Source organism: Ursus americanus, chromosome 11 (genome assembly GCF_024610735.1).
Source record: "Ursus americanus isolate L20-20 chromosome 11, mUrsAme1.1.p, whole genome shotgun sequence".
In the NCBI taxonomy this organism is placed as follows: domain Eukaryota; kingdom Metazoa; phylum Chordata; class Mammalia; order Carnivora; family Ursidae; genus Ursus; species Ursus americanus.
The window spans coordinates 7,587,313-7,612,983 of NC_142137.1; the positions used below are offsets into that span (position 1 = coordinate 7,587,313).

At 38.1% G+C, this 25,671-nt stretch overlaps 2 protein-coding genes across 7 annotated transcripts in view; one reads left to right on the forward strand and one right to left on the reverse strand.

Annotated features, from left to right (window-relative positions):
- The window catches only part of RARS2 (arginyl-tRNA synthetase 2, mitochondrial), a 57,258-nt gene extending 42,985 nt beyond the window's left edge, over positions 1–14,273 (reverse strand). For 2 of the 5 annotated variants that reach the window (XM_087865312.1, XM_087865311.1), the window contains exons 1-2: positions 14,168–14,250; positions 453–526 (exon numbers count right to left, since the gene is read on the reverse strand). In XM_087865312.1, coding sequence (XP_087721438.1) covers positions 453–526; positions 14,168–14,203 — 110 coding nt within the window. In that variant the 5' untranslated portion in view covers positions 14,204–14,250. Of the gene's footprint in view, positions 1–452; positions 527–2,513; positions 2,600–12,818; positions 12,892–14,167 lie in introns of all 5 variants that reach the window. The other 3 variants (XM_045771979.2, XM_087865310.1, XM_045771978.2) reach the window with 3 other exon arrangements.
- An 86-nt stretch (positions 14,274–14,359) lies between these two features.
- Positions 14,360–25,671, forward strand: part of ORC3 (origin recognition complex subunit 3) — a 63,641-nt gene continuing 52,329 nt past the window's right edge. For both annotated transcript variants that reach the window (XM_045771970.2, XM_045771971.2), the window contains exons 1-4: positions 14,360–14,439; positions 18,002–18,056; positions 22,453–22,550; positions 24,263–24,407. In XM_045771970.2, coding sequence (XP_045627926.1) covers positions 14,416–14,439; positions 18,002–18,056; positions 22,453–22,550; positions 24,263–24,407 — 322 coding nt within the window. In that variant the 5' untranslated portion in view covers positions 14,360–14,415. The remainder of the gene's footprint in view (positions 14,440–18,001; positions 18,057–22,452; positions 22,551–24,262; positions 24,408–25,671) is intronic.

Consider the following 25,671-nt stretch of genomic DNA (forward strand, 5'->3'; position numbering starts at 1 on the left):
TGTAACCAATAGTTTTCTATCACTGGGAGTCCTCAAAGGGAATCAAACAAAAAATCCTAGCAGGTAAAAACAGTACTATAGTAGTCAAGCATCAGATAGGTGTATAATCTCTTAAATCCCTTAAAACCCTGAAATTCTAACTGCAATCTTAGTCCTTTTATTTGCTACTACAGAATTAAATTTTGACCTTGTTGCTAATTTTTCTTAAAGACTTCGCCATAACTGTCATTAATAGCATAAACATCAAACAACATAAGAGTACTAATTTAACGTGCCATGTCAGAGTAGGTAAAATACAGATCTTAACTTCATTATTTAAGTGAATCCGAGTAATAGGTTACAATGTATTTTATGGTTAATTTCAAGGTCTGTTCTGTAAACTGAAGAACAACAATTTTTTTTTTCAATACTGACAAAGTCAGCAGCATTTTAAGTTGTTACAAATACTTAACTCTTTTCTGGAAATTGGAACCGCAGATATTGACTTGATCAAGTTTTCTGGTGGAAGATCCAACACTCTGGAAAGCTAAACATTAAAAAAAAAAACAAAACAAAACAGAGCAAGATTGTTAATAATTTGTACCAGATTCAATGGGATACTACTCATCAATAAAAAGACTATCTAGATACTTAACTTAAATGAGCCTCGAATACACTATGCTAAGTGACAAAAACCTATGAGAGACAGAGAGAGGGAGAGAGAGAGAGAGAAAGAGAAAATCTTAAGCAGGCTCCAGAAGCTTGGTGCAGAGCCCCGACCCTGAGATCATGACCTGAGCAGAAGTCAAAGGTCAGATGCCCAAATGAGCCACCCCAGCCCCAGAGTATATGCTGATTTTTAAATTTAAATCTCAGACTGCAGTCTTTTTTTTTTTTTTTTAATTCTAGTCTTTGGGAACTACATTACTAAAGCCCCTACAAAAAGGTTATTTCCTTAGGCCATTTTCCTAGGAGTAGATAAACATTTCCAATGCATTTATAGAATAATGGCTATAACAGTTCATGTTTATACTATAAAGTGTTTTGCCAATACAGGTACAGCAATAATATTATATTTATATATTATAATTTCTCCTAGAAAAAAAAAAGGATTCAAATTCCAGCTCTACTTTTACTAGCTATGAGTCCATGGGAAAGTCATCATACATAAATGAGCTTTTCACTATGAAAAATGGGGATAATCTATTAAACTAGAGGTTCTTATAAGGATTAAGAAAAATGTGTCACATAATAAGCATATAATAAATATTATCTTCTTCCTTTAAAATTAAGGTTTTATTTTGGACATAATGTCTCCCAAACTTAACATAACCACTAAGATTTTCTGCCTATCTTAAATATAAAGTCTGCTGGAAAACAAAACAAAACAAACTTAGTTATACAGGTCAATTTTAAAGCTTTTCAGCTGACAAGTTTTGAACTTTGATAATAAAATGTTTACATTCAGATGAACAACACACAAAAAATTCTGTTTCCAATATAAACTAAAAGCTACTTAAAAATTGCTTATTTCTGGGGCTCTTGGGTGGCTCAGTAGGTTAAGCGCCTGCCTTCAGCTCAGGTCATGATCCTGGGGTCCCTGCCTGGCAGGGGAGTCTGCTTTACCCTCTACCTCTGCCCCCCCACCCCGTGCTTGTGCTCTCTCTCACTCTCTCCTCTCTCTCAAATAAATAAAATCTTTAAAAGAATTGCTTATTTATTATACCTCACTTGCTCCAAAAAAGGCTCTGAGGGGAATTAACACATAAAAATAAAATGGAGGTATAAAATCATACCAGAAAACCTAAGGTAAAGATAGTTACTGTGCTTTTTAGCAACCAGGTACAAAAAGGAATCTAACTATATAGTACAGTGCTGCCTGGCAACAAGCTTTTCCTAAAAGTAAATTCTAAGACCAAGTTATATTCACAAAGATTTAAATACCAAAGCAGAAAATATCCTCAATAGCAGTTTTCCAAAGGCACAGAAACATTTTTATATGATGTAAATTAAAAAACCAAAATAAACAGACTGAGGGAAAAGGAGAACTGGAGAGTCACTTTTTACAATGAACACAGTTTCAGTTTTACAAATGAAGAGCTCTGGATAGGGTTGGTGGTGATGGCTGCGTGTTAATGGACTTAATGCCACTGACTGCACATTTAAAAATAGTTAAAATGGTAAATTTAATGTTGTATATATTTTCCCATAATTAAAAACAAAACAAATTAAAAAACCTAAAAAGACTCTGGGATGAAGTAGTGGAATGAAGTCCTCTTTATATAATTTCCCACCTCCCAACTCCCACCCATTATCAAATTAAAATGAAAAGCGTGGAAGAAAGAATGGTGAGGAGAAAGAAAGGAAGGTAGGTAAAAAAAACAGGCAGACTGGTTGGTTCTCCAGCAACAAATATACAGGATAGGCACAGTCCAAAGTTAGAAACTTCAAAAGGGATAGCCAAGAAGACAAAGAGCAGCTTCTGAAGAGGAATGGAGAAGCCCTGTTTGGCAAGGCTCCTAACTTGAATTTACAATTCTCATCAATACCCCAAGCTGGAGAGAAAAAGATGAATCCCATTGATTTTTTTCATCAACGACTGGAGGGAGATGCTATAGAGCTGTGGGAGAGGAGTAAAACAAAGAAGTGAATTCCATTACTTTTCAGAAGTGAAGATTCTAGGCAGGACACTAAAGTTCTCTCCAATGGAAACACAAGACATTCCCCAGTTAAACGGAGATCTTGATATGGTTTTGTGTGGGCAGTAAGAATCAGAGGAGGAACTTTTATCGGAAAGTGAAAAAATATCAGAGCTGGCTAAGCAAAAATTTAATATGCCAAGTCAGAGTTCAGGAGTAATGTATACAGGACACCAGAACCTACCAGAGAGACAAAAGAGTGGAAAAGCCCTGGAGTTTATATTTTTGTAATCACAAAAGCAACGTAACTGGGCCAAGAACAAATCTCAAATGGAGAGTGAAATCTCACACAATGCAGGAACAAACAGAAACGTGTGGGCAGAATGGTCAAGCATGAGCAAGATGAAAAATAGGCAAAACAAGTAGGCAAACTGAAAGTGGGGGAGAGGGAGGAGAGGGAGGGAAAGAAGATCAAAGAACTCTTGTCTAGAAAAATAAAACCAAATGAATACAAAGACATTCATCAAAAGTCTTCACAAAAGATTTGTGATTGTAGTAAGAACTGAAAGGCAGAAAAAGAGATAAAAGGCAGTTTAAATATTAAATAGACAAACTGATGATCAAACATTTTTTACTAAATAATTAAGAAATACAAACGAACATTCATAATTGAAAATAAATAACAGAGGCCTATGATAATCAGAGAATACAGATTTTAAGAAACATAAATTGAAAGCAATCAGAGAAAGAGAAATAAAATTGGATACAAGATAATCCAACCTTAGGATAACTGGTGTCCCTAAAACACAAAAGAGCAAGAAAGAAACAAGCAGACAGGAAGATAGGTACAGTGGTTCTCCAGAAGCATATACCATAACGATAAAGAGACAAAACCCAAAGCCACACTGTTCCAAAAGCGATAGCTGAGGAAAGATGCAAGGTTCTGAAGCAAAACGGAGCAGTCTTGTGTAGCACAGAGCTTCATGGTCTCTCGTCAGAAGGTATAGAGACTAAGCAACAAAACCCAAGAAAAATAAAAAGTATTCATAGATACAGATCTTGGCTCCCCCAAAAGCAAGGCCTGAGAAAAGAACTCTGTGCAGGTAGTTTATTTGGGAGGTGATTCCTGAGGGGGTAAGTGACAGACTGAGAAGCACGAGGAGGAAAAGTTAAGACTGTGCTGTCAAGGTTACTGCTACAGGCAATGGGGGCTTAATTTCCACGGTACCTCCTAAGAAGCACATACAGGTCTCCCAAAATGGTCTATCCAAAAATAGGAAGCAGGAGCTTCCATTCCCCACCCACTTGAGGGTGTTAACCGCCACATTTGACCTAAGTATAGGCTGGAACCAGTAGGCTTTTAGACTAGATGAGGCGCTACTGGCAATAAGTGATTGGAAGCACATGTGAAACTGGTCGCACAAGTGGCGGCTGGACCAGAAGTGTGACCAAGGTGATGGGAGGGCATAATAGTCAATAAAAGGGAAAATCTCCCTGAAATAAGGAACCAAATCTAAATTGTGGTATACTGCTGCAATGATACCCAACAATCAAATGCAAGAGCTAGACCTCCATGCATCATTATGGATACGCCTTTAAAAAACTGAGGCTAAGAAACAAAAAAACCCAAGTTGCAGAAGGACGATTACAGTCTGACTACAACTTAAATAAGATTAACTTGTAAAAGAATACCATTTAGGGATACATTCATAGGTAATAAGTGACATGCATGAATATAATAAACACAAAACCTCACATGGGAGGAAAGAGTTTGCAGCCAGGGATGGGTACCCAGATTTTAACAGTAATAGTTTATTTTTTAAGCTGGGTGATAGGTACATAATAACTATACTTTTCTCCATGATTAAATATTTTGTTTAAAAAAAATCTACAGATCAAAATAAACTACTATGTCAGGAAAATATAATTTGGAAAATTCAACAATGAGATACATCCTGCTTAAGTTACGAAATTTCAAAAATAAAGCACCCAATCAAGAAAACTCCAGGAATGAAATAAATGCACTTTACTTTGTAGCCATATTACCTAACCACAAAGATCACGAACTGGTTAAAGTAAATAATTTAGCAATGATATTATATAGGACGAGATTCTCCACAGAAATTGTAAACTGATATGCTTCACCTGCTCAGCTCTTTTTTTAATCTGAATTGACAACATATGAAATTTGATAAATTTTAAAATAACATTGGATGGTTGTATGCATTTGCATCTGCAGTATCCATCTTTGGAAAATTCAAATTCAGAATTAAATAATCTGGTGTTACTGACTTATTTCTAAAATGAAGATTTTTGTATTACTTCTAAACATGTGAATTTTTAAAAAATTATTTATTTTAGAGCACGCACACGCATGTGGGGGGAGGGGCAGAGGGCGAGAATCTCAAGCAGAGTCCCTGATGAGCAGGGAGCCCCACATGAGGCTGATTCCTGGACCCAGGAGATCTTGAATTGAGCCAAAACCCAGAGGCCGACACTTGATCTAACCGACTGAGCCACCCAGGTGATTTAAACCTTTTGATACTTCTAGGGTTATTTTATCTGAGAAGTCAAAATTTCTTAAAAAAAAAAAAAAACAAAAAACAAGTTAGGGGCACTGGGTGGCTCAGTCAGTTAAGTATCTACTTTCGGCTCAGGTCATGATCCCAGGGTCCTGGGATAGAGCCCCGCGACTGGCTCTAGAGGGAGCCTGCTTCTCCCTCTCCCTGCTGCTCTACTTGTGGTATCTCTCTCTCTCTATGTCAAATAAATAAAATCTTAAACAAGATAAAAATTTTTTAAAAAAGTTTAAAAAAAGGTACCATGAGCCCTTCTGAAAAATCTGCTTATAAAGAAATCCAGCCAATTAAGCCATACCTTAGGAACAGGACTGGTGGTAAGCATCTTATCCAATTCAATACAAAATGTGTAGGAGGGGCACCTGGGTGGCACAGTCGGTTGAGTGTCTGACTCCCTGAGTTTCAGCTCAGGTCATGATCTTAGGGTCATGGGCTCTGCACTCAGTGGGATGTCTGTCTGAGATTCTTTTCCCTCTCCCTCTGTCCTCCCTGCCCCCTTCCACTGTCTCTCTCTCGCTAAAAATAAAATAAGTAGATCTTAGAAAAATAAAATAAAAATGTGTAAGAAACAAGTTGTGCAGATACGGTTAATAGACAATAAGTGTTACACAATTTGAGTGAGAAAGGTACCCAAATTAGGAAATGCAGAGGAAAGTTATACCAACTACGATAATGTCCTCACCTCTAACGGCAAGGATTGATACTATATAAACTAAAAATATCAAATTTTTTTTTAAAGATTTGAGAGCGTGAGAGCGCACGTGCGCAGGAATGGTGGTGGTATAGAGGGGGAGGGCGAAGCAGACTCCCTGCTCAGCAGGGAGCCCAACATGAGGCCCATCCCAGTAATGAGGGAGCAGAGGGCTAGCTAAAGACAAAGCATAAGCAGACACCCTGCAACCTCCCGCCACCCCTCACTCCTGGGTGGGACTTGTATGACATTCTTTCAGGAATCTCCCAACTATCTTAATGTTAATACCTTGATAGAGGGGAAAACCACCTTAACTTGACAATGGCAAGGCCTCTGATATCTTCTGGGTTGGTCCTCTTTAGCATATGAAAGTTGTTTTAAAAACCTTTTTTCTTACTTCCCCCAAATCCCGAGTATATAATCAGCCACTCCTCAAGACCCCCGTGCAGCAGCTCTTTCTGCCCGCGGGCCCTGTCGCTGTGCTTTAATAAAATCATCATTTTGCACCAAAGACATCTCAAGAATCCTTTCTTGGTCGTTGGCCCCAGACCTCACCCCACCAAACCTCACCTATATTCCAAAACCACATTACCAGGACTGCAAGATCATGACCTGAGCTGAAGGCAGATGCTTAACCAACTGAACCACCCAGGCGCCCCTGAAATACCAAAAATTTTAAAAAAGACTCCAAATTGTAATGTTTTTCGGGGTGCCTGGGTGGCTCAGTCGGTCAAGCGTCTGCCTTCGGCTCAGGTCATGCTCCCAGGGTCCTGGGACTGAGGCCTGCATTGGGCTCCCTACTCAATGGGGAGTCTGCTTATCCCTCTGCCTGCCGCTCCCCCTGCTTATGTTTTCTCTTGAGTGTGTGCACGCTCACTCTCTCAAAATCTTAAAAAACATTGTAATGTTTTCCAAAATCTCATTTCATAAAGTAGAGGACTCATTTCAGAAATACAGCAATAATTATTTGAATTGCATTTTAATTTCTCCTTAAGCTCAAGCAAAACTGTTTAATATTTTTAATTTAAAGCAGCATTTTGGTCATGGGTATGTGGGGAATCATAATACTATTATACATGTAGTAGTTGGATACTTTTTTTTTTAAGATTTGAGAGAGAACACGGGCTGGGGGAGGGGCACAGGGTAAGAGGGAAGTGGACTCCCCATTGGGCAGGGAGCCCAACATGGGGCTCGATCCCAGGACCCTGAAATCATGACCTGAGGTGAAGGCAGACACTTAACCGACTAAGCCACCTAGGCACCCCAGTAGTTGGACATTTTCTATCATACAACTTAAAACAAAAAAACCTCAAAATAAAAACTCATTACGATACAGCCCAATTTCTGTAAGAAAGCGTTATCTATCCAGTATTCCTTTTATTCTGCGTGTATATCTGCAAATATTATCTAAAATAAAGGTCAACCAATGTTAATAATGATTATTTATGAGGGAGGTGTTTTTTTTAATTCTTTTACCTCTATATTAATTCTTTACAACGGCCACACAGTTATTTTTGCAAAAATGAGAAATATTTTTTTATCAAAGCACAACTTTGTAAGAGTACTGTTAAAAAGATACTTATTGGAAATTCAGCCATATAATTCAGGTATGCAGTTTTCTGGTTACCTAACTTTATGCGGGGTTAAAATGTTCACCTAGGATAATGGATAATAATTAGGTCCCCTTAATAAGGCCTCTGGGATTGTAGTGTGAAGAAGGGGTTCAAAACACCCTGACTTCAGAATTCTGAGGACATAATGTAACAATCACTAACATTTATTGAATGTATACCATGTACCAAACACAATCCTAAACACTATATACAATTCTAAGCACTATGCATTAATTCATTGAATTCTAATGACAAGACTAAAAAGTAACTAAACAATTTTACAGATTTTAGAGAAGAGGACAGAGATTTTACATACCTATCAAAGGAAAGGCTGGATTCAAACCCATATGTCTTCCGCGGTCAATGTTCTTAATCATTATACCTGTGGGGTTTCTTTTTTTGTTTTTTTTTTTGTTTTGTTTTTTTTGTTTTGCATTTTTGCACATTGGAATGACCCAGGGATCTTTAGAGAGGGAGCAGGGGGAAGAGCAGGCAGGAGAGAGGGAGAAGCAGGCTCCCTGCTGAGCAAGGAGCCCAACACAGGGCTTGATCCCAGCACCCTGGGATCACGACCTGAGCCAAAGGCAGATGCTTAACGGACTAAGCCACCCAGGCAACCCAAGAACTTGTAGTTTTAAGCAGAGCTGAATGTTGGTGGGCCTCTGAGAACAGGTTAGAAGTGAAGTATACATAGACCATTCCGTCAGTCCTGTTGTTCACGTGAATGTGGATGAGTATCTTCCCCACGTAAATATTTCAGCTTAGACTAGATGACAACTGGTCATCAAATTTAATTGCTCCTTGAGGCCACACCTGAAATCTTTTTTTTTTTTTAATTTTTTAAATTATATTATGTTAGTCACCATACAGTACATCCCCGGTTTCCGATGTAAAGTTTGATGATTCGTTAGTTGCGTATAACACCCAGTGCACCATGCAATACGTGCCCTCCTTACTACCCATCACCAGTCTATCCCATTCCCCCACCCCCCTCCCCTCTGAGGCCCTCAGTTTGTTTCTCATAGTCCATAGTCTCTCATGTTACATTCCCCCTTCTGATTACCCCCCCTTTCTTTATCCCTTTCTTCCCCTACTGATCATCCTAGTTCTTATGTTCCATAGATGAGAGAAATCATATGATAGTTGTCTTTCTCTGCTTGACTTATTTCACTTAGCATTATCTCCTCCAGTGCCGTCCATGTTGCAGCAAATGTTGAGAATTCATTCTTTCTGATGGCTGAGTAATATTCCATTGTATATATGGACCACAACTTCTTAATCCAGTCATCTGTTGCAGGGCATCTCGGTTTTGCCACGATTTGGCTATTGTGGACAATGCTGTTATGAACATTGGGGTGCATATGGCCCTTCTCTTCACTACGTCTGTATCTTTGGGGTAAATACCCAGTAGTGCAATGGCTGGATCATAGGGTAGCTCAATTTTTAACTTTTTAAGGGACCTCCACACTGTTTTCCAGAGTGGCTGTACCAACTTGCATTCCCACCAACAATGTAGGAGGAATCTCCTTTCTCCACATCCTCTCCAGCAATTGTTGTTTCTTGCCTTGTCAATTCACACCTGAAATCTAAAAGAACTCATCAGCAGTCAAGGAAGCCTGTCTTCTATTCACTGTTAGCAGTGCACCTCTTCTAGCACGTTATGTAAATATAAACTAATGAGAAGAGCTTAAGGCCACTTAAGATACAATTACACAACAACTAAGTGCAGCTTGTGATCCTATACTGGAAAAAAAGACTACTAAAAAAAGCAGCAAAACTGGAACACACTATACATTAAATGAAAGTATTGTATGATATTATGTGACTCTAATGACTATATTGTGGCTGTGTTAAGATAAGCCTTGTTCTTAGGAAGTAAATAATTAGGTATCAACAGGTTAAGGAGCATGCTTTATGAAACCAACTCTCGAATGATATGGGAAATGTAAATCATATAGACAGAATGATGAAGCAAATGTGGCAAAATGTTAATAACTGGCGGCTCTGGATAAAAAAAGTATATGGAGTTCTTTGCACTATTATCACAACTTTTCTAGAATTTTGACATTCAAAATTAAAAGTAAAAAAATTAAAAAGAACTCTCTGGATTTATTTTATTTATTTTTTTAGGTAGGCTCCACACCCAGTGCGGAGTCCAACACAGGGCTTGTCTGAAAACCCTGAGATTAAGACCTGAGCTGAAATCAAGTTGGACGCTCAACCAACCGAGCCACCCCGCCGCCCTTCAGCTGGATGTTTTAAACTTAACATCAATATCTAAATGAAAAGGCACTGAGAAAGGGAAACAAATCTACACTCCATCATTACATTTCTGAGCTAGATACAGTGAACAGTTTATAAAGGTTATTCTACAGAATACAAAGAATTCGAGCTTTGAGTCAAAAAGCTGGGTTAGTAGTTCAATTCTACAATTTTGTTGCTCTGTAACTTTAGGTTTTTCTTTTCATCTTCCTGTCAGTGTTCTCTATAAAATGGAGACTGCTACAAATAGGATGACTGAAAAGATTAAACATAATATCAAGTACTGTACATTTCGTGTGTACACCGTCCTAAGTGATGGGAGACAAATTTCATATGGGATTCCTAGGTTTCTGCATGTCTTGTAAGCAAAGCATAAAATCTTTTCAAGGATGCTCATATAGCAAACAGATTTGTAAGACAGAAATAGTGTCCTACTGCAGAGCAAAGGGAAACATGCTTACTGCCCATTCTAAAAGACTCAGGGTCCCTCTCTTATGTGACACAGCACCAGGCCTGTGCAGGTATTATCTGACCTTCTTCACATCACCCTGTAGTTAGAAGAGGGGTTTGGGGAACCGACACAAGAAAATGTCGACACTCTGGCTAATACTATTGCTGTGAATAATAAAATCCTTTTCTCTCACCTAGGGATCTCATGTTTTCCGCCACCATCCATGGAACTGTGGTAGACTAGTAGGGTAAAGTCACAATCCCCTCACAGTTCTTGATACTATGCACTTTCTGTTAACATTATGTCATCAGATCTTATCAACAGCCCCATAAAGTTCAGAAAAACTGCATGGTAAAAGTGAGATACTCCACAAACAATAGCTATTATTGTATTCATCATCATTAATCCTTGCAATAATCCTCTAAACTTGGAATCAATACCATCATTTTATAGTTGACAAAATAACCTGCCAAGATTAAGTCAGTCACACAAATGGAGGGACTACAATTTTAATCCTTTCCACTTTTACCATTTTACCTCACAGCTTTAAAATTATGAACTCATTTGGTGAAGCTGCAAACTTTATATTACATCACAACAGCTTACTTATTCTTTAAATATGTATTAAAAGTCTTCTATGTTTCAGGCACTTTGCTGGTGCTAGAGAAATAGTGAATAAAACATGCTGTCTTCGGGGCGCCTGGGTGGCGCAGTCGTTAAGCCTCTGCCTTCGGCTCAGGGCCTGATCCTAGCGTTCTGGGATTGAGCCCCACATCAGGCTCCTCTGCTAGGAGCCTGCTTCTCCACTAGGAGCCTGCTTCTTCCTCTCCCACTCCCCCTGCTTGTGTTCCCTCTCTCGCTGGCTGTCTCTCTGTCAAATAAATAAATAAAAATCTTAAAAACAAAAAAAACAAAAAAAACCCCAAAAAACCATGCTGTCTTCGTGAAGCCTATAGAGAAAACACACCAAAACAAGGAAAACAAAACAACAAAATAACTAATTCCCTAATAATAATTAATTAGCTAATGAAATAATTATTAACTCATAAATGCTATGATGGAAGCAAACATGGGTCTGAGAGAGCAACTGAAGGACACACTTTTCAAACTATAGATTGTCAGTTGGGTATAAATTCAGTGAGTCCCAACCAGGATTTTCCAAAAAAATGTAGTACAGAAAAGAAGGCACACGCATTATAAAGTAGTGTTCTGTGAAACTTCCATCTTGCACAAAGGGTCATGATATAAAATCATTTCCTTTAGACAGGGAATAATCTATGCAATGAGAACGGAAAGACTTTGGCTTTGTTAGAAAAGTAAAATTATAGTGTGGGTAGAATCCTGCAGAAAGGAAGAACAGGGTGGTATGAACGGAAGTTGGAAAGAAAGATGTTAAGGTTCTGGCAGAGAGTTTGTGCAATGTAGTTTTAAACAGATAAGTGACACAATTTGATTTACATTTGAGAAGTCACTTTCCTTGCTATAAGGAGAACGTATTTGAGGGAGGGCAAGGATGAAAACAGAACCATCAGAATGCTGTTGTAAGCAGATGACATAGGTGATAACAGTAGCTTGGTTTGGGGTGACGGAAGGGAAGGGCAATAGGGATGGAAAAGAATGGATAGATTCAAGACACTGCTTTGAAGACAGAATCCAAAGGACTTGCTGAAGTGAGGCCCAAGAGGCATACTCTAAAATTTCAGTCATATCCAAATATTGCGGTTCCATCAACATACACCATCCTCTCCCATGGGTCTGTTGTTCACACATATGATGTTTTCGGAATACCCTACCACTCCCCAAGCTCTCACTCAACTAACCTGGTACACTCCTATCCATCCTCCCTTCAGGACTGAGGCCCCACATTACCTTTTCCACAAAGCATTCCCTGGCATTAGGAAGGTGTCTTCTCCATATTCCCTTAGCACTTCACGCATGTTTCTAATACACTGGTTATGGACTGTACTGCGATTAGCTGTTTATACATGTGCGTATATATATATATATATATATATATATACACGCACATGTATAAAGTTAGTCCAGAGCCATGCCAGGACAGAAGCCATATTCTATTCAACCTTGGGACTGATGATAGTGCTTAAAAAAATGTAGATTCATTATCAAAATTTGCTGAATGAATGTGCCACTTCATGTAATACATTCCTTCATTCCTAAACTAGCAAAGGATCCTCATTCATAAAGATATGTATTGCACATATTTTTATTTAACCTCATTTCAGATCATCCTTCAATGACTCCATGTTTGGAGAAATATATATTTGCTTAGTTTATGTTGCCATACGAATCTATTAGATACCGTCTATTGATCAGAATGTGCTTCTTGCCTTCATAAACTGATAGCACAGCGTATAGGAAAGGGCTGATTTTGAAGTTAGACCCCTGTTCATAAACCAACTCTTCAATTTATTGACCATGTGTAGACTCTGGCCTACCGTAGGTTTTTAATCTCTGGATTTCAGTTTGCTCAACTGTGTAAGGTTAATACTTCTACGTCATAGGGTCATCATGGGGCTTAAACGTGAATGTACAGTAATTAGCACAAATACACACTGCATATTAGTTCCTGTTTCTCCAACTTACCTTCTTTACAAGGAAGAATACAGCCTTTGCAAAACTAAACACAAAATGTTTCTGGTCATGGCATTATCTTGACCTATGGGTTGAGAACAGAAACCATCTTACCTCTCCCCCTCCAAACACAGCTTGGACATGGTCCAAAACTACCTACCCTGGATATAGCCTACTGTCTACATTAGTATGACTTTATTATTTCTTTTTCTTCATTGGCATAACTTTACTATTCTAGGAGACTCCTGCCCAGATAAATAGCTTGACTATTCATTACAGGAACTTCTTGAAAATCACCAATTCTTCAAGAAAAAGGACTAACAGTTTATACCCTAAGACTCCCTGCACTCACTTGCCTTCTCCCAATCTCGGAACTGTGAAGATCAGTAACAAAACCTAATCAAGCCATCTCCTCCACTGCCCTGCCCTCTCACCCTCTGCCTCTGAAAGACCAGCCTTAAACCATACCTCAAATTCTCAAGAAAAATCTGACGTTGCCTTCCCAGACACTACCGAAACTCTGCCGAGGTGTTCTTTCTTACCCCGGTAAACCATAAACTCAGCTTTGTCCTATCAGAAGGTCCCTTGGTGGTATCTGAGAAGCCAGCTTTGGGCAGGGCAATACATCTATAAGCATAAAGACAAGGCAGAGGAATTTTCCCACAAAGTCCAGAAATACTATAAAAATGAACTGAGGGAAATTATATACCAGGCAAAATACGTCCCCTAACAAGTCTATTAATAAAATGGAAATTAGTTTGTCAAGACAATAAAAAGTTTCGTTGCAAAATTCCGAAAGATGATGAATTTCAGAAATATTTTTTTTTGCTGAAATCTAATGCTGAAGTGTTTTATTCCTTTCCTTATTCCAGAGTTGTTCACACAGAGGACTCTAATCAAGAAAAACAGCATCTCACGTTATCTTTGGAGTTACCGAAGATAATGCTAGGACAGGCGGCCAAAATGATTGCAAAACAAATGACCAGTTTCTAAATTAAATCCTTTCGAATGAAAATCCAGATCCATTATCAATTTCACTAAGTGTAAAGAACACTAATTTCTAAAGGGTTCTAATCGTGGCCCAATGACTTTCCACTAGGGTAAAGCATACAAAGCTGTGGGGTGGGAAGGAGTGAGAGAAGCAACATTTGCTTCTCAAGGTTTACTTTCTACCTTGAGAAACCGATTTGGGTCGCATGGCCGACGCTCCACTAGGTCGGCCTCAGCAACTCGAGCAGCTGCATCGAGGGAGGAGGCGGCAGAAACGGTTTCCGTGGAATCCCCCCCCCTCGCTGACTGAGGGCTGCCTTGGGGTAGGGGTTCCGCTCGGGCCCTCCTTCTGCCAGTTCCCGGGTCCGTACCTGACAGGCGATGGACCTGCGGAAGCCACAAGCCATGCCGGCCTCCACGAAGCGCGCCCCAACCGCCCGGCTCGACTCCTCGCCCCGCCCCCCTCTGTACGACCCTCCTACGCGCGCCGGAAGCCCGCCCGGAGGATTCTGCCAACCAATCAAGAAGCCGCGTGGCCTGCCACTAACCTCTGCCCTGCTGCCGCGAGGGAGCGCGGGAAATCCCGAGTGCAGCTGTAATCCGGCGGGCCGCGGTGACCATGGCCACCTCTTCGGTGTCCAAGGTACGTGGGGGGCGGAAGCCCACTAGACTCAGCCGTCGCCTCATTGTCGTTTGGAAAAGGGATGTAGCAGAGGTTACGTAGGCCTCAGTGAACCGGCTCGAGGGGAGGGAGTGGCGGGCTGAGCTGAAGCGTCCTTACTCCAGGTGCAGTTGAGGTCAGTTTTGCTCGAGGAGCGAAGACACCGATCTGCCTTGGTTGTTTTGGTTGGGAGACTTTTAAGTTCTAATTGTGGCGGTCGAATTCCCCGAGGATGTGCCCCAATCTCCCTTTTTCTTTCTCATAAATATTTATTGTGCGCCAAGCGCTCCGTTAGGTACGACGTAGAGTAGTAAACAAAATAGACTTAAGTGTTCGCGCTCAAGAACGGCATTATACACAGATGAACTGATGATAACAAATTGTGGTGTTAGCAGATTGTTCGGGGTCTGCGAAGGCCTTTTGGAGAGATGGACATTTTAGCTGAGACCTGAAAAATAGAAGTTAGGCAAAGGGTTGGAGGGTAGGGAGACTGTTATGCCATAGAGAATGACATGGTTTTTGGCCCAGAAGATAGAAATAAAATGACCTGTTAAAGAAGTTGAAATATCAGTATAATCAGAGAGGAAGCGTTGTGAAAATAAGAATGAAGTCGTAGTGTAGGGGTGTGTGTGTCAGAGGAGATCACATAGACCTCATATGGGCTGCCTAGATGGCCAGGGCTTGCAGGAAGACCTGATAGTGTGGTTGTTAAGAAGATAACCCTAGATCACTATTGTCTAATGTCAGTAGCTGGTAGCCACATGTGGCTATTTCAGTTTTAATCAAAATAAAGTAAAATTAAATAAAATTAGAAATGCATTTTCTCAGTTTTACTAGCCACATTTCAAGTGCTCAATAACCCCATGTGGTGGTGGTTACCATATTAGTGCAGAGACGTGATATTTCTCCTTCATTACCAAAAGTTCTGTTGTACAGCACTGCTACAGACCAAGTAAAGTAAGACCTTTAGTAATATGAGTGCAGCCAGAAGCCCCTGAAGTCAAACTGCGATACAGTTGAGAATGTAGATGAAAAAACTGCAAAGTCCTTTCTCCCCACGTTAAAACTAAATAGATTAGAAGGCTCTACCATGGATCTTATCTTTAATTTTGATTAAAATTAAACTAAAATTATGGGAAGGAGTGTCAGAACTGAAACTACATATCAAAGGGGAACTTAAAGCCATAGAGCTTAAGTTTACAGCAGATTGACTTATGATGCTAGGTTCAAATATACCAGAAGAAGTTTAACATGTCCTCTTGTAGTCTGGGCGCAGGGGTACGAGAGCACCTGGCTCCAGATATCCCAAACAGACCAGCTTCAGCCCCTCGCTGCTGACAAAATCCAAAGTCAGAGAAATGAGCGGTAGTGAAACAAGAAAGGAATTTATTTCAATGAGGCCAACACTGAGAAGACAGCAGTTTATAGTCTCAAAGACTGTCAACAAAGTGCTGAAAATACTTACAAGTTTTTATGAGGAAAATGTGGGACAAAGGAGGGCAGTAAAGGTCAGGTTGATCCTTGTGTAGGAGTCAATCATAGGCGGGGTCTTGCTGGCTCAGGGCTGTCCTTACTGCTTGAGGGTTTAGTTCGGTTCCCATCAGGAGATGCTGTGCTCACAGGATCTTTTGCCTGTGTTAAGAGATAAGCTGGAAAGAAGATCTTAAATCAATTGGAAAATTTGGGGTCAGATGGAGGTAGTTGGGGTTCTCTTACACTGGTATTTTTTTATTAGGATTGGTACTGTTTTTGTTTTGTGTTGGTTATATTCCATAGGTTTTGAGTGGTCTGCCCCCTAACTCTTTTCAATGCAAAAGGCTCATATTTTTGTGTATCTTGCAGAATTGTGAGGTTTTGTTCAGGAAAGCATTTATGGCATTGTAATAGAAATGCTTATATTGAGATGATGATGAAGGGGACCTTGCATCAATAAGAATCTTTTAGGACTATTTAAGGAGCTCATAGGACTGCTAGCTTTTTTTTTTTTTTTTTTAACCTATCTAAGCTTCCTTTTCTTTGTGATATTTTCTACCTGTTAGCTCTCCTCCTAGATTGCTTCTTCTATCTCAAACACCATCATTTGAGCAGCAGTTCAGAGAGGTTAACCATATTAGTACCTGCCATACATTAGGATCTATTCTGGGCACTCGTTTATCTCCTTCATAGCTCCTTTTCCTTGTACTGAATTGCAGGTGGATATAGAAAGGAGGCAATGACAAGCTCTTTGTGGTACTACAAGATTTTTCTAAATGTGAATGCGTGTTTCAATGGTTCACTAGTTGCAGATATAGGAGTATAAGGCACAGTTTATTTTGGAGCCTGTAATCCAAATAGCCACTTTGTATTTGCACAGCTTTCTTTAGCACTATCCTGAGAGTACTTTTTCTAGGTATATTTTTTCATTCTTTCTTTAATTTTCCATAAAAAATGGCAGTCTTTAAGAAGTTGTACATGGTGCATGGCTATAGGATGGGTAGGATAAACGCAGGACCAGTAGCTTGGGGACTATATATCACTTGGCAAATAATAACATGAAACTAAATGTAACTAGGAAATTACCAGGAAAATTACTTGACAAGCATTCATTCCATATACTGATTGCCTAATGTGTATGCTAACACTGTCCTAATGTGTATCCTAACACTGAGGAAATAATTATGAATTATATGCAGTCTGTGCTCTGAAGGCACTCGTGAACTACTTGGTGAGACAGAACCGCAAATAACTATGATACGCAGTGAAAGTGATTCAAAGCAAAGAAAATAAAAGTATTCAGGTATTGTGAGATCTTAGGGAAAGGAATAATTCTAACTAGAGAACTGGGGAAGGTTTCCCAGAGCAGATGAGTAAGACTTATCAGATGAAGAAAGATGTATAAGATGAAACAATAGCCAAATTACCTATTTCCTGACCAGGTTATGGATATTTGAAGTTTAAATAAAAAATATTTCTTTCGAAATGAGAGAGTGTCACTATTTTTTATCTTTGTTTTAATGAATAGTACTAATGTTCTTCTTTAAGTTTTATAAAAATGGAACCTTTCTGGGTTTGTTTCATCATCTTACATTTTCCTTGTCTCTTAGATTAGGTCCCTAAGAGCAAAATCAAAGATGAGCATCCCATGGGAAGGAGGAGAAAGAAATGGATACTCCCCTTGTTTAAGAATTTTCCTGCTAGGGGCACCTGGGTGGCTCAGTCGGTTAAGCCTCTGATTCTTGATTTCAGCTCGGGTCAGGATCTCAAGGTCCTGGGATTGAGCCCCCTGTCCAGGCTCCGCGCTTTACAGGGAGCTGCTGGGGATTCTCTCTGGCTCCCCGCCCCCCTCTTGCATGTGCACACGCTCTCTCTAAAAAGTAAATAAATCTTTTTTTAAAAAAGAATTTTCCTGCTATAAATCAGAAGAGAGATGATTTCTTAGCACTTTAAAGAAATTCTTTTAAAAAAATCTGCTTATCCATAAAATACTTGGTTAATCAGATTTGTCGATATCCTTGGCTACTTTGACTTTATGCTTTTTTCTTTCTTTCTTTTTTTTTTTTTTTAGGGCTGCTTTGTGTTTAAGCCAAACTTCAAGAAGAGAAAGATCTCTGTGCCAGTAGGTAAGATGTCTTAATATCGAATTGGCTAGTTTTCCTCCCCTAAATCTTGAACTTACCTAACCCTAGCTGAAGTTAGTAATTCTCTTGTTTAAGTTTGCCTTGCTTACCTTCTTGATGTAAGGTATAGTCATGTTAGTCATGTTCCAAGGTACAGTCAAAGGAATAAGGTACATCCCAGACTTTCAGTCTAAAAGGGAGTCCAAATGTACCTTCAAAAGGCAAATTAGAAAGTAAATTTCCTTCAAAGAATATGTCCCCATTCTTCAAAAGAGATTGTCTTAGGGGTGCCTCGCTGGTCAGATGGTAAAGCATGTGACCCTTGTCTCTGGGTTGTGAGTTCAAGCCCCACGTTGGGCGTAGAGCTTATTTAAAAACATACATAAATAAAATAATAAGGCTAACTCAGAAGGAAATTTTTTAAAAAGGGAGAAACTGTCTTAAAAATATCAGTGATTTCCTGGGGGGCAGTAGGGGAAGTTGACTGCAAAAGGGCAAGAGGTACTTTTTGGACTGATGGAAAGGTTTTCTAGATTGAGAGAGTAGTTATGTGAGTGTATACTTTTGTTAGGACTTATTAAACTGTTAAAATGGGCGTATTTTATCATTTGTAAGTTATTTCTCAATAAAATTAAACTTAAAAAAAAAGATACTGTCTTTCTTCATTTATCTTCAGATACCTGCTTGGTGATTATGTTAGGAAGAATTGACTTTTTCAAACAAATCATGGCATCACTGTCTTAAAATGTGTGTTGTGCTGGTTTTCAATTGTAGCTGCAGATTAGAATCACTTGGGGAACTTTTTTCTTTTTAATTGTGGTTGGGGTTTTTTTGAATATAATTGTATTTTCACATATACTTGCAAGAAAGTGTAGAGAGTTGTACACTTTACCCAGTAATCTCCAGTGGTAATATTTTGGGTAACTGGTACAGTATCACAACCAGGAAACTTAACATTGGTACAATCCATTGACCTTATTTAGATTTCAATTTGAGGAACTTTTTAAAGATACTAATGCCCAGATCCCGTCTCAGACCAATTGAATCAGAATCTCTGGGAGTGGTACCTGGGTGTTGGTACTTTTTTAAAAGCTCCTCACAGGCTTATTACTTACACTCAATATTCAGTACTGTAAAGATTAATTCTGATGGAAAAATTATGATGTGGAATTACGTGTATTCATGCAATAGGTTTGAATTAAAAAAAGAAAAACTGAACTATACCATTGTTTGACTAAGGAAATAAAGAACTTGCGTTTAATGAATAGGATTTTTCTAAATCATTGCATGATGCAGACCTTAGGGTGTTACTCCTTCAGTTTGAGACCAGCTAGATAAGAAACCTGTGCTCAAGGAGCAAATAATAAAATCACGGTTCATCTTGAGGGAGCCAGAGGGTAGAAAATACGATTTATAATAAGAATCCAGTTTCTCTTAACAGAATGAACAGTGATCTCAAGTTCTACACTGTCTTAGACTTAGTTTCAGTGAAACTTTCTATATTCCCTGCCCACCCCCAATAAAAAGTGACAGTAACAGACTTGGAAATAGTGAACAAAGAATAGCTACATTATAAATTGTTTTTAAGTGACTGACTTGTGAACAGACTTCTTTAATGTTGGAGATTGCTAAACTCAAAGTAGTTCATTTTCAGAAAAAATTCAGGTTTTGTTTCCCATTATCTATGAAGGATACAGAGCATGAAATGACATCTAGTATCATCAGCAATGTCATTATAACTAATGAAATTGCTAGCATTTATTCAGTTTTTATTATGTGCTAGATTATTCTCAGCCCTATATATGTGTTACTTTGTTTAATCCTCTCAGCAAACTGTGAGGACTATATTATGAGTATCTCCATTAAAATATTATGAGGATACGTAGAACTTTCTTAGTGGTAGTGCTAGTAAGCGACAGAGCTGGGGTTTGAACCCAAGTTGTCTGATTCTGGAGCTTCTGGTCTAACCATTACTTGGTACTGTCTCTCATGATAGGCGAGTTTTTGCTTAGAACTTTTTCTGTTGAATTTCGGCTATAATTAAGATTTGTTCAAAGTTTTAGTATTAGTAAACCTAATGTGTACAATTTGAACTTTGCTTTGAAGTGCATTAGTTTTTTTTTTTTTTTAATTGGGCTGACCTAAGCCTAGTAGATACTGTTTCAATATGAGAATCTTAGAGGAATTGACCCTGATTATAAGACAGATGGTATACAAATAAGGAAAACATATCCAGATTTTAGCACTTGCCTTCACTGGCTTCAATTCTTGAAACAGATTGCCTGAAGTAGGAAGATGCCCTGCATTTTGCCCACCATCTGTCCCCTGACTTGTAGACACTTGGATGTGTACCTAAGAGAAGACTGGTAACTCTCTCTCTTGTCTGTGTTCTGTGGATGACTGTACATCCATGAAGACGACAGGGCAGGAACTGGAGAGAGAGGGGGGCCGGGAGAGACTGAGACCAGTGGTGGCACCGGCCCTATAGGAGATGTTCACACTGAAGTCAAGCACTGTGCGTAGGAGCAAGAGGGAACCTGTCAATAGTGAGAGCTTATATTCTGTAGGTCTTCTCAGTTCTGATTTGTTTTTTACCTTCCTGATCTATAAATGTTTGAGAGAAGTCATGATGATAAGTTACATTGTCCTGTTGCTGTTGTTTCCCAGTTTCTGACTGTTTTTTGGTTAGTATTCACGTAAAAAATTAATGTCTTGATTTGCCATTTTAACATTTTGTATGATTTTACTCATTAATGACTTCTTTCTTCTATTTAAGGCTACCTTGTTATTTTGCTTTGTCTCTTAATGATGGTGTATTTCCCTTTTTTGTTTGCATTTTTGTACTATAACCTTGTCTATCATTTTACCATATGATAGCTTCAGTATATTCTAGGGCTTTTGATAAATTTAAAAAATATTTGTCTAAAACTCTGAGTCAACTATGAACAGAAGGAAAGTTCCTTAACATAAAAGAGAATCCGTATTCCAAACTACCAGTTAACATTAAAACTTGATGGTAGAATGCTAGTGGCTTCTCAGTGGAGTCAGGAACAAAACATGTATTTTTAGTGTTATTGAATCCTTTAAAAGTTGTAGTTGTTACAATACAATATCTAGCAGCAAACAATAAGAAATATTAAAGAAAGTAGAAAGCTACAAGGAATGTAAGATATTTGATTAAAGGAAGAGACCTGTAGTGTTTTGGATGTAGATTTTCTAACATGTTACAAATATCATTTCTTCCCAAATCAACCTACAGATTTTATTTTATCCAGTCAAAATACTATTTTAATTATTTTTGAGCAGTGGAAAAGTTTATTTGAAAGAATGGCTCAAAATATTTTGAAGAAGAATGAATATGTGTGATGGTGGTAGGAGGGAGACCTGGAATTATCCCATATGTGAATGTACTGCAAAGCGCCAACCATTTAATGATTTCAAGTAGTTCAGGACAGCTGTGGGAATAGACTTGGATTCAGTAGAACAAAAGAAGTTAAAAAAATAGTTCCAAGTGCATTTGTAAGTATTGAGATAAGAAGGGCAACTCAAATCAGTGGGAGAAAGGATGGGTTATTTAGTAAGTGCATGTTACATACTGAGTAAAGCCCAGGTGTGAGTCATGAAATGAACTTAGTCTTTAATAGTTTTAAAAAACAGAATAGAAAACATTTGCTGTCACATGATAAGTACTGTTTTGTGGGACCTTTGTTTTTGTTTCTGTTAAACATCTGTGTGTTGGATTATGATGTAAAATGTATTCCTTGATGAGGATCATGGTTTAAAAAGTTTGAAAACCACTCATATTTTGACAAATGGTGTTTTGATGAATGGCTAACCATTTGGAGGAAAACATTAAAAAAGCATGTAAAATAATTGACTAAATAAAATGCCGGGCTAACCTATGTCAATTGAATAAAAGAGCAAGAATCGTCCTAAGAATCATTTCATAAAGGCGTGTTCAGAGCAAATATATGAAGCAAAGTATACAAGGCTTTCGAATAAGAGCAATATATATAAATAATATAATATGTTATATATAATGTATATAATATATTATATATAATGTATATAATAAAAATATGTTAATATTAAATGTTTAAGTTTCAGACCAAATCCATTATATACTGTTAGCAATTTAAAAGTACAGATAGAAATATAACCTAAAAATTAAAGATATTTTAATCTTATAATACAATTACTATAGTAAAAATATATAAATAAAATTAAATATAGGATATTAAATGTTACCTGTCTCCAAATATATATATATATATACTTAATACATATTTCTATTTTTGATACATATTTCAGTCCCATCCCTTACTGTGTGACTTTGCACAGACTTTCTAACTTTTATTACATAAAAAAGAAACTGACCTATTTCTTTCTGTGTTTTTAGAGGACTATTTTAATAAAGGGAAAAATGAGTCTGAGGACAGTAAGCTTCGATTTGAAACTTATCAGTTGATATGGCAGCAGATGAAATCTGAAACTGAGGTGAATACTTTCTTTAATGACTTAGTATTTCTCTAATAATGTAAATCTCATATTTGTTCCTTCCCATCCTCCTTTCCATCAGTTTTCAAGACTATTGTTGAAACATAGGTAATATTAGTTTAGTATAATCTGTATATTCTACAAAAAACCCGCTCATGTTCCAAGTATTAAGCATATCTTCAGGTACTGGAACATACATTTATAATAATAACTGCCAAGGCATAGGGCTCTTTACATATCCTCACAGCTTTTAAATGGTGGCACTCTTTAAATTGTCCATTCAGTTATTCAAGTAAGAAGTCAAGCTGTTTTTAAACTACTTCACTCCCTCATCCTCATGTCCAGTTTCTATGTTCTTTATATTCCAGCTCTGAAATAATTTCTCTACTCTGGCAGATTCGTAGCTCTAGGGCCAACATCTTGAGTGGACTTGTTTTGTTTGACCAGCACAGTATTGTATTTTTGTTTGTTTGTTTTTTAATGCCTAGGGGAGGGTTATGCACTTCATTTATTACTGCTTCCCCTCACTCTTCATTGCTTTCCACCTAGGGCTTTGCCATTTATATATTCCAAGTGACCCTTGGAAAGTATTGGAGTTTGTGGTTTCCAGCTCAGGCCTTCATTTCTTTCTTTTTTTTTTTTTAAAGATTTTATTTATTTATTCAACAGAGATAGAGACAGCCAGCGAGAGAGGGAACACAAGCAGGGGGGAGTGGAAGAGGAAGAAGCAGGCTCATAGCGGAGGAGCCTGATGTGGGGCTCAATCCCATAATGCCGGGATCACGCCCTGAGCCGAAGGCAGACGCTTAACCACTGTGCCACCCAGGCGCCCCCAGGCCTTCATTTCTTAACCTGCATCATGATGATCCTCCTAACTGATGTCTGTGCCTTTGATGTCAGACCCCTCAGGTCTGTCACTCAGCCTCTGTGGCACCAGTGGCCAAGTTAGAAAAGTCCTCCCTTCAGACAGGTACAGCCCTGTGCCAGGCCGCAAGGGTTTTCCCACCTCACTGCCAGTACAGCTTCCCCTTCCACCTCACAGTGCTGCCTGATTCACCCTTCTTAACCCTGATGGAATCATTTCTCTACTTCATATCCCTTCAGTGGTTCTCCCCACAGGATAAAATTCAACCTATTTAACATCAAGTATAATTGTATAGGCCTAGCCCCTTGCTTATTTGTCCAGGCTCATTCCCTACCACTTCTCATGTCCTTGATGCTTAGCTCTGTCTGTGGTTCCCAGGTGCTTGGTGCTTCCTTCCTTGCTTCCTCTACTCCCCATTCCTTCTAACTTTCTTCTCCCTATAGTCACCTCCTCCATCACCTGCCCTAATGCTTTGACTCAAATATGTCACCTCCTTAGCTTGTGTTGGATGGTCCTACTCTGTATTATCACAGCACTATACACAATGTGTTTTAATTGTAAGTGTTCTTGTTCAGTTTTTTTTCTTTCACTTTTTTAGAAAGACTACCTTTCATTTGTAAGGTGGTTAGTAAATGTTGAATGAATAAATGAGATTCTTTAATGAGGGAATCCAAAGTACTAATGACTGGCAGTTTAAGGAAAAGACATTTTTTTTAAAATTTCTTCCATCTAATAATCATTTTACATGTAATCTTTGGAATTCATGACAGTTTTCATTCCCAAACTTTGAAGGATACATCTGATTACTACTGATAATAATTCATAAAGTTTTGTGTTTTCTTCATAGCAACTACAAGAGGAATTAAATAAAAACCTGTTTGATAGTCTAATTGAATTTCTGCAAAAGTCTTATTCTGGATTCCAGAAGAATTCAAAAGACTGGGGCTGTCAAATAAAACTCAGAGAAATTCCAACTGCTGCTCTTATTCTAGGTATGTATGGGTGTATGTTTGGTTTTTTTAATTAGTGGTTTTGTGGTTGAGGATAGTGGAGAGTAACCTGTTTTGATAATAGAATTAAACTAATTATAGTTTCTTTACATACTTTCAAAACCAATAAAAGTTCTTTATGCTAATCATACATCTGTAAATTAAAAGAAATTGATCCAGGATTAGCTAGTACCTCCTCAACTTTTTGTCAGAAAAATGAAGGGGAAATATATTTGTGTTATTCTTTTTAGTTATTTTATGAGCATATATGAGATCTGTATTTGATAATAAAGGAAACACTGGTGGGTAAATAGATTTACTTTTTTTTTTTAATTGTCTCTTCAGTGGAATTATCTATGACCTTAATTTTATTTCCATGTGCTTAGTTTATCAATCTTAGATTGTTTTATAATATGTATTAATATTATATAATGGAAAAAAATTTTTTAGAATACTAGCAAATTTCCTTATTTCTTTTGGAAAGAAAGTTGGATTTGTTTGGATTTCAAATGTACTCTTCATTGCAGTTACAATTTATTATTTATTCAAGGTTTGTTAAACTAGTGGACACTGAGATAAGAACTTAATTTTGTTGTTTAATACTGCCTTTACTACTGTTCATTACCTAAATCTCATTCCTGATGTTCAGGGCAATACTTACCAAAATTCAGTGTACCTACAAATAACCTCCAAGGGATTTTAGTAAATGCAGGTTTTTGTCAGTAGTTCTGAGGTGGGGCCTGAAACTCTGCATTTATAACAGGCCTCCTGCTGATGCCCACACTGCTAATCCCAGGAGCACTCTGAGTAACAACGCACAAGGAATGATTTTTATAATAATTTTATATAATTTTTATAATTTGAACAGCTTTTCAGCACAGCCTGCACTTAATTTCAAAACCCTTTCCATCTATGGATGAGAAACTGAGGCGCAGTGATGCCTGGATTATACTGTTTGGTACTTTGTTTCTCTATGCCAGGTTATAATAATTGGAGGTGGGAGTGGGGAAAACGTAATCAAGAGCAATGGCTTGATAGATTGTTGAGAGCACTGTTTAAATCCCTTCTCTGTCTGCTTACTGCCAAAAGGAGAAAAGAAGCTAGTGGAGATGTTATATTTCAAAGTCAGTAGTCTTTGGAGAACATTTTCCAGTTAAAGATATTGTTGATTTTTTGTTTCCAGTGGACCAGTTCATTGTTTTAAGCAACTGAATGTTAAATTGCTTATAAAGTCAGTCAGTGAAAGACAAGATAAACCAGTGTTTTG